Source organism: Bubalus bubalis, chromosome 4 (genome assembly GCF_019923935.1).
Source record: "Bubalus bubalis isolate 160015118507 breed Murrah chromosome 4, NDDB_SH_1, whole genome shotgun sequence".
Classification (NCBI taxonomy): Eukaryota; Metazoa; Chordata; class Mammalia; order Artiodactyla; family Bovidae; genus Bubalus; species Bubalus bubalis.
The window spans coordinates 76502501-76515325 of record NC_059160.1 but is presented as its reverse complement, the minus strand read 5'-3'; the positions used below and the strand labels follow the sequence as shown (position 1 = coordinate 76515325).

Here is a 12825-nt window from a genome sequence, read left to right as displayed (position 1 = left end):
GCCCCAGTTTATGGCTTCACGAGAATTTATTCTCCTTTTAAGCACACACAGACTGTACTAATTCCCGTTTTTGGTTGGTGGAGCCTCTTCAGAGCATGTTAGGGGCAAAGGACTTTCTTCCTTGATCCCAGGATAAGGTCAGAATGAAAATAACAGTCTTAAATGACCCCAGCTCCTTCACGCCACCTCCAACTCATTCAAAGGAGTGCTTTGGGTGGCAGGTGGAGTTATAATTAGAGATTAGAAAAAAAAAAAAAAGCCACATCAGCAGCTGTTGCTCCTGTTTGTTCCTGGCTATGGCTGTCACCAGTGGGCAAATTGGCATAAATAGGCCTTCGCAAGTGGAAAGTCATTTAACCCCTGTCCTTGTCACACTCCAAGTCCTCTCAGTGGCCAGAGAACAGAAAGAAAATCTGACTGTGCATGCGTGGAGGGTGAGCTGAGACTACAGCCCCAACCCGAAGGCACCTCTGCAGGGGGAGCCTGGAGACTGTCCTTCCTGTCGGAGACGCCGGACACTCCAACCCAAACAAATAGGTTAGTGCGCAGAGTAAACCTATGCATTTTAGCTCTGACCTCTTGTCGATGTGATCTGGGTTTTTCTGACAGAGCTGTAATGGAAGGGTGACTGTTAATTGAGAGTTATTTGAGGACTCATTTAAAACTCCGGTGCCCATGATAACAAATTATGAAATTGGGCTTAATTTATTATGTTCCTCTCCCAACTTTGCTGTACTCATATTAAACAAATAGAAGAGATGAAGAAGGAACAATGGAACTGCTTTTGTAACCTGAGTCCCACAAAAAAAGTAATGGCACTTAACTTTTGCCAAAAAGTCCTGTTTTCTTTGTTAAAAATCAGTCATGTTGAAGGCTTAGGTTGGTGATTACAAAAACTACAGCTTCAGAATATAGTTTCAAATTTTCAAGTTTTTTTTGTTTTTTTTTTTAGGGAAATTAGGTAAATGGGAATTAGATTGTTTCTTTACATCTGAATAAAGACAGAAGATGTCCTTGTTGATGGTAAAATGTGTGCCATAAGGTACTATGTATGTAAGAAATCTGCTATAGGATTTATCAGTTATGTCTAGTACAGTTCTACCTAAAAATTTCATAATTTCAGTCTAAATAGCTCTGTAGAATCCTCCACATAGATCCTTTCCAAAGCAAAAGGTTTCAAAGAAATTTCATTTTCTGTGTGCTACATGTCAGAAAGCTGTAGAGCAGGATTTCCAAATAAAGACCAGCTTCAGGGCATCTTCTCAAAGCCTGAATATTTAGTGTCTTGGTGAAAAGCAATGGAATTCCAGAGAACTCACTGAAAGCTAGGATTTGGGGCCCAGTTCTCATCCTACCTACATCCATGGAACAGATCCAGGTGGAAAGAGTCCTAAATAATGGCCTCATTTTTTTCAGTTCCAAAGAGAAAGTGACCTAAGCATTTTACATGAGACTTTTCCGTGGGAAAATGCACCTTTCTTAGAATCACTGGGGCCTGATGTTTTTTCTACCTTTTGAAGTACACAGAGTGCACTCGGAGCTCCACTAAAGAGACAAATTAAAACCACCAAAAGTAACCCATCAATTAAATTCCCAAAAGGGGCTTGCTTCTCCTGATTTCTAAGAGAGCCGTAACTTCCTTCAAGGAAATTTAAAGGCGAAATAAATGCCTATTTACATACTTTAGCAAATAAAGACCCAAACTGATTTGGGTTTGACTACTGATTTTGAAAATATCAATGACAAACTGAGAGAGTAGTTTCGAAACATATGCATTACCATATGTAGAATTGGATAGCCAGTGGCAATTTACTGTATGGTGCGGGGAGTGCTCAAGTCCAGTGCTTTGTGACAACCTAGAGGGGTGGGGTGGGGTGGAGATGGGAGGGAGGTTCAAGATGGAGGGGACATATGTATACCTGTGGCTGATTCATGCTGATACAACACAAATGTTGTAAAGCAATTATCCTCTAATTTAAAATAATTAAACTTTAAAAAACAGCAAAAAAAGAAAATATCAGTAAATGTAACAGATATCAATACCTTAAATCTTCCCATGGATGCAGAAAATATATGATAGATGATATTACAATGTATTTCATATATCTTATTTAGTCATTCAAATATTTATTGAGTGATAGTCATATAATCTCTAAATAGTATTTAGACATGAAGGCAACTTAAGATGTCTAATATTACTTTTTCCAGAACTACTCTCCTCCCCTTTTCTACTAAAAGATTTATCACTGAGGTCGTGGTTGTCTCCAAATTCCAAATTGTTCAAGCTAAGAAAGGCAAATTAGTAAAGAAGACTAACTCGTTGCTGACTAGGATTTCTTTGAGATATAGATTTATGCTCTGTCTTAAACATCGCTTTTTACTTGTGTTTTGTCTTCTTGCTCTTCTAGAAAAACAAACAAACAAACAAACTATCCAAGATGACTGTCACTTACTCCAGTAAAGTAGCAAATGCAACTTTTTTTGGATTTCATAGGTTACTCCTCAAGTGGAGAGGCAGCATCTACAAACTATTGTACAGGGAATTTATTGTTTTTGCTGTACTGTACACAGCAATAAGTTTGATGTACAGGTACTTTCCTTTGCATGTGTTCTTAAATGGCCATCAAATAGCATATATGAATACAGTCTCAAAAATCCAAGTCCTTTGGTTGCCTCTGACTTTTGCATTATGTAATCTCCTCCTTTGCATGATTCTCTGTTGCCCTCTTCTCCCTGGGACTGAGTATCTTAATCCACACCTAACCATTTTTGAGATGTTAAATGGACTCTAACCCATCATGTTTAGGTGGTTCCCATTCCAGCCCCACTTGAACTGGTCGTGATGAAGTATTATTTGTGCTTCAGGAATTTTGCTCCAGGCAAAAAATGAAAGATTTATACCTAGATCCTCACTAAGTGATGATTTTTACCATTCAAAATCATTATTTTTGCCTCTCTGAATGGTATCATTCATAGTTTGAGTTTATGATTTGACTGCTTGCAGCGACTACTTACATAATTAACACTTTCATAAATAGTGTATATCAGGCAACTTTCCTTCCTTTTTCCTGGAATGACAAAATCTTATCTAAGATGGTGCCCCCAAACTTACCAATATCTCAATTAAAGAAAAAGGCTAAAAACGAATTTATTTTTGTCATGTCTTCAAAGTTGAAGGCACGTTATATTCACAAAAGATATTTATTCTTTATAACATCACAAACTTTGCCTGTCAAGATTGACAGGTAATTTGAGCAACATTACTTCCATGGAATACATTTATGACTAACAATTATAGTCTTAATAAAATTTTAGCAGTATTATAAATGGGAAGCTCCATGAGTTCTTTTAATTAACATTGATTGCACAATTTCTTCTCAGGGAGAACTTAAAACTTAAAATAGAAAAGTTAAAGGTTTTTGAGGCTGTATTTCCGCCTTTTCTGTGCTCATCAGTTTGTTCTTTCCCTTCTGCATACCATGAACAAATTTGCATGTCATTGCTCCCACCTGTATTCCTCCTTGCAGTGACAGGACCCCATGTGAAGAAGAGGGAAGTTAATTTGACTGGTTGATAATGACCAAAAGTGAACAGTTATTTTGCTATATATCAAAACTACTGTTCCCCCAAAATGTATATATTGGTATACATTTTGGCAAAATATCTTTAAAAGGGAGGTTTTATTAAAAACCTCTAATGATTTTTTTTAATAAATCCTCTAAATACAGTATTATTTTTACAATTTATTTATATGTCATCCAATCCTTCACAATATCAAATGGTGGAAGACACATGACGTTTCAGGATAATTGTCTCATTTGTTTATTTTTACTAATGTGTATTTATTGCTGCTACTGCTGCTTAGAATAGAATAGCTCTTAGAGCAGTTGCAACGTAGCCAGAGATGCTCCACTGGGCCTTAATTTTGGCTCCAATGTCTTATTTATTTCCCACAAAACTGTATGCACATATTTTTTCTAAAGACCAAAAAGTGCTTGTGTTTTTAACGATCATCATTATTTCAAGCCATTTTTCATTCCTTAAATTTTGAACGTGAAATCTTATTAAAATAGATCCTTTTACCTTGATCAAAGCTCTACCAAGAACTACAGGCTGAATCTGTTGAGAAAGTCAGACATACCTCTAGACAAATATAGACAAATAAAAAAAATGAGTTTCATTCTCATATCCACTAACAATGCTAAAGTTTTTTAATCCCATTATAAGCAAATAGTTATGCTTGTCAAAAAATCATAAGATAGAACCCGAATTCACTAGTTTGATTATCTCTCTTTGTATTTTGGGATACATTTGACAAAATACTTGCTGTAGTACCTTCTAGCTAGTAAAATTTCTATGTGTCTATTAGCTTAGTATTTTTTCCTTTGGCCAATTATTAATAGTAACAACCACTTTATTATTGACTGACATTATATACTAAGTGGTTTTATATATCATGTATTCTTTAATCCTCCTAACATCCCTGATACACAGGTATTATTATTATTATCCTCATTTACAAATGAGAAAACTGAGACTCAGAGAGAGTTAAAAATATGCTCAAAATCCAAATCTGTGAGTGGCAGATCTGGGACTCAAACATGGCTCTGTAAGGCTCTATGGTCTGTGCTCTCCACATTTAATTCTCTCTGACCAATTCAATTTGAGTCCCAGAAACCAATCTGGCTGTAACTTGTCATCAGCCTCACCTTGAGAGGCCTGTCCACCAGGTGATGCCTTGCCTGTCATCTTTTCTTGACTGTAGAATTTCTGACACCCCCTCCAAAGCTAAGGCTGCATCCTCAGGTTTGGGCACTCCAAGCCCACCCTGAATCCCACGCACATTCTTAGCACCAGCTCCCAGGTCTTCACCAGCAGTCTGATTTTGGCTCACTGTCACCTCATTATCCCTTCGCTTCCTTCCTCAAAGCTCTACTGACCCAAATAGGCCTCTGACATATGCCATAGTGGGTGTCTCCAAGGGAGTCCTGATTCATTTGGAACAGTTGCATTCACTCATTTATTCAAATTCATCTGCCTTCTTTCCGGATTTCGATCATTATTATTAACCTGCCTTGAGATATCTCTTCTGATTCTGAATCTCCCCCTTGAAATATAAATATCAATAATAGCTCTATTAAATGGATTCATGTTTAACAATACCAGAAAGCGGGTTTCTGTCAGATCTATAATATAAATTTTTATATTTTTATACTATAGAAATAAAAGCTCACCACATATAATAATAGAAATTTCACTTCTAACTGTTGAATCTGTGTTGTTGTTTTATATTTTAAATAACTCTAGGCTTTAAAATAAACAGTTATAACATCCCTTGAGGTATAACACACATAACTAAGAATGTACTGAGTAGAATATTCATGAGAAAGTAAGATCAAGATGTCAAATCCAGGGTTATTATTCAATAATTACTTAATAAGCATATTCCAATAATAAACATAATTAAGACATTCTTTTTTAAGTACATATGTTTAATAATTGGATAATGTACTCCTTTATGAAGTATTTTGCTCCAAATCCCATGCATTAATCATATAAAAATTTAAAAATATAAAACATTCAAAATAAAATGGATTACTATGTCCTACTGTCTAATGACCAATAACATTTTTGTACTAAAAAAATTAGTACTTAAAATGTTCAGCAGTTAAAAAGCTTTTGAGATACATCAGCTTAGGTATAAAAGGAAAAGCTACTGCTCCTTTAAAAAAAACTGAGATTATTTTTGCTTAATTGTTTGCAGTGAATGTCACTTGCAAAGCAGGTGCAGAAGTATAATATCATAAAGGGCTGTGCATTTTATTTTTGCTCCAGATTGTTACTTACAGGAGCCCAAAAACGTTTCTTTGAAAAATTATCAATTTACTGTGACAGATATGCTGAACAAATTCCAGTAACCTTTGTGCTTGGTAAGTATAGGTCACACGCAGCATGCAGCCACACAGCTGTCTCCGCGATGGTGATACCAGTGACTCTGCATGGGAGTGTTTCCAAGCTGAGAGGCATGCCTGAAAAGCCACTGCTTGCAATAGAACCAGAATCATCCATAAGGTTTACCTTCAAGACTGCTTTTGCTAAATTAACACCCAACAAGTTTGAGGTAATGATCTGCTCTTGGACAATTAAGCTTTCTCTTCACTAACTCTCCATTTTTTGCCATCAATATGTGAGTTCTAATATCCACTTAGTGTTATGCCATTGCCAGGCACAAATTACTTTTTTTTTTCTGGAGGGAAAAATCATAAGATATGGATAACTAAATGTTTTTACACCCTGATCTCTAAAAAAGGCTAAAATTCTGCTAAAAGCATCAGTGTCAACAACATGTCTTCGGTAAGAAATTACTTTACAGTTTCCTGTTATTCTGCAGGCTTTTATGTTACTCTAGTAGTGAATCGATGGTGGAACCAGTTTGTGAATCTGCCCTGGCCAGACAGGCTGATGTTTCTCATCTCCAGCAGTGTTCATGGAAGTGACGAGCATGGGCGCCTGCTCAGGAGGACACTGATGCGCTATGTCAATCTCACCTCCCTGCTCATTTTCCGCTCAGTGAGCACAGCTGTGTACAAAAGGTTTCCGACGATGGACCACGTGGTTGAAGCAGGTATTGTGAATTACTCTTCCTTCCATGGGGCTCCTCTCAACCTTCAAATTTCCTCTGAAAATATCTTTTATTCATTCTTTCATTCATTCAAGAAACATTTACGAAATACCTATCCTGTGCCAGAAACAGTCCTAAGAGGCAAAAAATGAATAAGCCATCGTTCTTGCCCTCAAGAAGTTTACTTAGGGGGCAGAGCAAAGGAAACAGCAAACAGTCAACCTCATATTAAGTTGCCAACAGTCATAATATAGTAATATTATCTTACAATCTATAATATGATAATTATCCTATTACATTTTCATATTTCATCATATATCATTTTTAAAGAAATATAAACCATCGTAATATTATCTTACATTGTCTAGTACTCTACAGCTTATGCACTTTCACAAACATTGTTTCATTTGGACCTCAGTAAAACCATGAGAGGTTCAGAGAGGATATGACCTGCCCTGGACCACATTGCTCATTAATGGGAGAGTCAAATTTTCAATTAAGACTCAGAACTCCTAACTTAATACTTTTCCCCAAACATAGCAGACTCTGATAGGAAATAGCAATGTGGGTTTTCATCTACGCAGACTCTGATAAGTGGCAGTAAAAGGCTGCTTCAGTGGAGGTCTGTTGTCTCTTCTGTTCCTCAGAGCAGACATAGTTTTGCACCTGGGCTCCTGGACACAGGATGGTGAGAACAAATCATATTGAAGGATGGTTCTCTTTGCAGTTAATATTTAGCAAAAGTGAAAGTGATAAGCTGTTAAATCAGCCTTCAAGGGCATAAGGATTAAATGAGATCATTGTTGGCAAGTACAGAATAAAAATGGGTTGTTGTGCTGAGTTGTCTTTGATCGATCTGAGAGTATGTTGGAATGTATAAATGAATATATAGTAAACATAGGAACCATGAGATGATTTTGCCTTTATGTTGAGTACAGTCTCAAATTAGCTTTCATTATCCAGTCTCTTTTTCTGAAATGTCCTTGAAAATACATAGAGATATGTATATATATTTTAAGAGTAGCATTTTTGCTTGTTTTTGGAGGTTTGGGAAATTTTTGTTTGGTTTTGTCTTCTCAGATGACAATATAGATAGTGACCAAGAACACAGAGTAAGAGTTCAACTCCTCTACCCTTTACCAGCTTCGTGACCTTGTCTAAGTTACTTTACCTTTCTAATGCTTCAGTTTCCTCATCTATAAAATGAGGTTATAGTGATTTTGTAAAACCTTCTGATCTCATATACCTCCTAGCTTGTTGTGAGGATTAAATAAGATAATATTTGAAGTCTCTAGAAGCTTACTTGGCACATGGTATGACACGCATTCTTGCTTTTAATAATGAAATCATCTAGTGCAAAGGCATAACACAGGCCTTTGATCATTTTAGAAGGAAGAATCATTTAATGTGACATCCCAGGTCTTCCTTATCTATGACCAGGAGGCTGTGAAAGTCAAGATGGAAATAAGGAAGGAACGTAGAGGCTGTTGTGAGGGGTACAGAGCAAGTTGTGAGAAAGTAATGAGTCACAGGGAGAAGGCAATGGCACCCCACTCCAGTACTCTTGCCTGGAAAATCCCATGGATGGAGGAGCCTGGTGGGCTGCAGTCCATGGGGTCGCGAAGAGTCGGACATGACTGAACAACTTCACTTTCACTTTTCACTTTCATGCATTGGAGAAGGAAATGGCAACCCATTCCAGTGTTCTTGCCTGGAGAATCCCAGGGACAGGGGAGCCTGGTGGGCTGGCGTCTATGGGGTCACACAGAGTCGGACACGACTGAAGCAACTTAGCAGCAGCAGCAATGAGTCACAAGGAGTCAATTACAGAGTCAGATGAAGGGTATAAATGGCCTGGCAAACATACAGGTGTATTACGATGTAAAACCAGTCAGAATTCAAAGAAAAATTAACTGCCACCCGTCCTCCAAATTTAAAAGTGGAACACTGCTTCAGAATGACCAGGTTGAAAATGCCACTTGATAGGTTAATTTTCTTACTCTAATATCTAAAGGATAGAATGAGATAAGAATTTCAACCTCTGGAAAAAGTTCTAAAACAAATGAGAAAGATTTGGCTCATTCCAAAAGGACGAGTGAGAGCTAAAGTTTACTCGGATGGATAAAGGTGTCTCTAGTCCTGACGCATCCTTGGAAAGAAGAGGGCACATTCTGCCAGGAATCGGGACTCCAGGCCCAATTCTCAGAGCAGATCTCCTCCTCTCAATGTCACCTTCATATTAACAGCAAGTGAGGAGGTGGCAGGGCAGCTGGCAATGGAGCCCCTTTTGGGACCCCAAGTCAGACATGAGCTCAACAAGGCCTGAGTTGTTCTCAGGTCTAAGGGGCAAGTAGAAATTGTGAGATGAGTGGGAGAATGATGTTTAACGATGTGAATTCATTTCTTTTAGGTGCACTGTTCATAACACCAATGCTCTCTCATTATCAAACTTATACAAATGCCTGTTTTGAATACTTGCATCCACCCTCTTCCCCTTTCCAAGACATTCAGAATACTCCAATACTTCTTTCTCTCCAACCGCCAGGACCCCAACCATTCCAAGGACATATGAAATCATTTGCTCCTTGATGTGCATTTAAACAAGTATGTCTCAAGGTATGATCTGCAGACCCATGGGCCCTTTACACCTTGAATAACTTGAGTTGTTTATTTAAAACGCAAACTCCTGGCCCCTGCCTCAGACCTAGTGAATCAGAACCATGGAAGGCCTGGGAAATCTGCATTTAAACATGCTCTGGTGCTGCTTTGTTTATACACTGGAGTTTGAGAAGTTCTGAATCTTTTCTGAGATGCTTATGTTTTAATCCTTTTTCTCACCCCTGGGGTAAAAAGCTTTGGCATTCACCAACTAATTCATTACTCAAAACAAAGCTGTAACAGTTAATAAAAGGGTGAATTCAAGGTTTCGACCATGCTAGAGGCTCCAGGATTGTAGGGTGGCTTTGGGCAGCAGTTTGCTCAGAGGCCATCATCTAGGGCAGCAGTCCCCAACCTTTTTGGCACCAGGGACTGGTTTCATGGAAGACAATTTTTCCATGGACTGATGGGGTGGGGGGGTGCTTCGAGGTGATTCAAGCTCATTACGTTTATTGTTCACTTTATTTCTATGATTATTACATTGTGATATATAATGAAATAATTATACAGCTCACCATTTTGCAGAAACTGACAGGAGGCAGAGCTTAGGCAGTAACACGAGCGATGGGGGCGCTATACAGATGAAGCTTCACTCACTCCCTTGCCGCTCAGCTCCTGCTGTGCAGTCCGGTTCCTAACAGGCCACAGGCCAGTACCAGTCCATCACTCGGAGGTTGGGGACCCCTGATCTAGGGGATCTGAAATTGACATGCCTGGACACAACAAGCATCATTCTCACTTTGGGTTTGTGGTTAGTTTGTGTGAAGAGTCTAAAGGAGGAAGAGAAGTGAGGGAGATAGGAGCGGGGCTAAAGCCTTTGCAAGTGCACTCTGGGCTCATAACTAATGCTCTCAGTGTAAAGGTCTCTCTTTTTCACTCACAAGTGTTTTCTCAAAAGGCAGGAAAAGGGGTGGTGGATCAGCACATGCCCACAGGAACACCAGGTTTACATATTATGTGGTCGGGCAAAGGTTCGAGCCACTGCCTTCCAAGCTGGGGCAGATGCTTCGGAGATAGGGTCCCTCCTGGCTGCCCCACTGCCACCCACGTGGGGGGCAGCCTCTCTGTCAGTTGGTGGAACAGACTTACCGGACCTCCTGCTCCTTTCCCTAACAGAGAGGGCTGACTCAGTCTGCACGTGGAGTTGGCTTCCAGGCTCTCCCAACTGGGCACATGTCTCCTCTTCTCTGTCTGTCCTTGGCCTGTGCCAACATTTCTGGGAAGAACAGGAAGTTCAAGCATGGCAGAAAATGCTTGGCAGACGCCCTGAGCACAGAGCCAGGGCACCTGCTCTGCCTGAGGGCAGAGAGGGCTGGTAGTAGAAACAGGGGCCCCCTAAGGAGAGGGGACAAAGCGGAGGGGGCACAAAAGCCTCAGTGGACTTCCCCACATAAAGCCACCTGTCAGGGAAGTAAATGTTCTCAAACTTAAATCAGTATTGCTAAAACTGCAGGTCCTAAGAGAACACCCCTAGCAATTCAGTAGGTCTAGGGTAGGGTCTAGGAATGAGCATATTTAACAAGCTTCTGGAGACTTCGAGGCAAGGGGTGGTCTCTGGATCACATTCTGAGAAACAGTGGACTTTAGGGCAATGGCAGTTTCCTTCCATCCCCTTTGTAGTGCTTCAGGGAGGGTCCCTGTCACAAAGATTCAGGACTAGCAGGAGAAAAAGAGGGAGAGGGTGGAGAGAATGAAGATCAGCATTTTCTTCTGAAGCATCTGGCTTCACTAGAGCTGATTGTTGAAGCAGTCTGAGCACAGGTTGGAAAAGAATTTCCAGACAGAGTATTTTAGAAGACAGAATTTATTGAGAACAAAGGACTGAGGTAGTAAGGGGCGCTGCAAAGACAGCAGGCTGCCTTCCTGACAGACCAGGAAGAGCTGACACAGGGAGAGCAGAGTGAGAAATGCTGTTAGGACAGCGCACCAGCTTGAGGGAGAGCAGACCTCTTACATGGGCTTGTGGCCAGTTTTTATGGCCTCGGGACAAAGAAAATTCCTATGGAAAGGGGTGGTCATTGGTTGAGGGTCTTTTGGGTCTCCACCTTGCCTCATATGGAGCTGGGAGCTGGCCAGTTAGGGACAGGATGGCCCATGCCAGTGGTTGCCGTGGAGCTTGGCCAATTCTGGAAATATTGCCCTAAGACCCCAGCCAGGGGCTCCACACCTGTGGACTAGGTCATTCACCTGCTGGTCCCTGAACATTCCTTGCTGTTAAGTTGGACACTCAAGTTACATTATTCCAGGAAATTAGAAGAATCATTATTCTGGGAAGTACATAAACTTTGATGTTACATTTCCCAAATCATAAATTAAAAGTTCTTTATGCTCCCATGAAAATAGAAACATAGCAATCGAATCAAAAAAACTGCTTATTATGCCAAAAGTTCCCTGCACTGGTCCATTTTCAAACATTTATTTGCCAGAGGAGCTGCAACCCAGGAGCCTCTGTTATTTTCCCTCTTGGCTACAAACCTACCCTGGAAAATTCCAGTCATTTCAATCACCTGCCCTGGAAGATGTCACTCATTCTGAGTCAAGTCAGTGGCTCAATTCCAGATCTTTGCCATTTTAAGTGATGGCCTTAATTGGGTTTATGTTATGGTGAGACTGAATCAAAACATTTTATCTGGAGTTTCGCAGTAATCAGGAGAAGAAAACATTTCCCTTCATAATTCCTTACCAGAAGCACAAAAATAGGTAAAGGGAAATGGTATACATTCCTCTAAAAGAAACAGTACTAAATCCGTTTGCTAAATCTGTCATGCGTTTGTTCATTTAACAAAGATTTATTGCGTGGATACAGTACACTGAGGCTTCCCAGGTGGCACTATTGGTAAAGAAGCCGCCTGCCAATGCAAGTAGGAGATGCAGATTCAATCCTGGGTCGGGAAGATCCCCTGGCGAAGGGCATGGAAACCCACTCCAGCATTCTTGCCTGGAGAATTCCATGGACTGAGCAGCCTGGCAGGCTACTGTCCACAGGGTCACAAAGAGTCAGCCACAACTGAAGCTTCTTAGCACGCACGCACAGACAGCGTGCCAGGCATTGTGCTGCGCACTGAAGCACAGCTGAAAGCAAGTGTGGGTATGGCCCCTGTCCTCGACTGTCAGTAAAGATTGCTACAAGTCTTTTCTTCTATGAATCATTTTCAGAAAGAAGCACAAATACATTTACAGTTAAAATTCACATCACTGTATTGCATTTAGGTTTCTCTGAAAAAGTTTCCTTCTGTGCATGGTAGCCTGTAAGAGTGGTTAAAAGACAGTAAAATTTAGGGAAAGGACACTTCTGTTTTCTCAAAGGCCTGGAATCTTAACGTGAAGTTCCTTGAGCTTCTGCTCTTATGAGAGAGAGCCTGTGGACATCCCATCAAAATTTTTAGTGACATGTATGGTTAACAGGCATAAATACAATCAAGTAAGCTCTCAATTATCAAATGACTGTTGAGATAAAAGTTCTAACTCTAGATGCACTGACTGGAAGTCCAGCCCCACACTTAGATCATTTAATCTGTGATCTTCTCCCACTAAGTAAAATAGAA

The 12825-nt window shown here is 40.0% G+C and overlaps 1 protein-coding gene across 21 annotated transcripts in view; it reads left to right on the top strand.

Annotated features, from left to right (window-relative positions):
- The first annotated feature begins 236 nt into the window (after window positions 1-236).
- BEST3 (bestrophin 3) overlaps window positions 237-12825 on the top strand; it is a 56603-nt gene continuing 44014 nt past the window's right edge. Inside the window, exons 1-4 of one of the 21 annotated variants that reach the window (XM_044941612.2) lie at window positions 237-537; window positions 2409-2590; window positions 5836-5930; window positions 6392-6625. In XM_044941612.2, the coding sequence (XP_044797547.2) occupies window positions 2439-2590; window positions 5836-5930; window positions 6392-6625 (481 nt within the window). In that variant the 5' untranslated portion in view covers window positions 237-537; window positions 2409-2438. Of the gene's footprint in view, window positions 538-952; window positions 6626-12825 lie in introns of those variants that run through there. The other 20 variants (XM_044941621.2, XM_006058385.4, XM_045165448.1 and 17 more) reach the window with 20 other exon arrangements.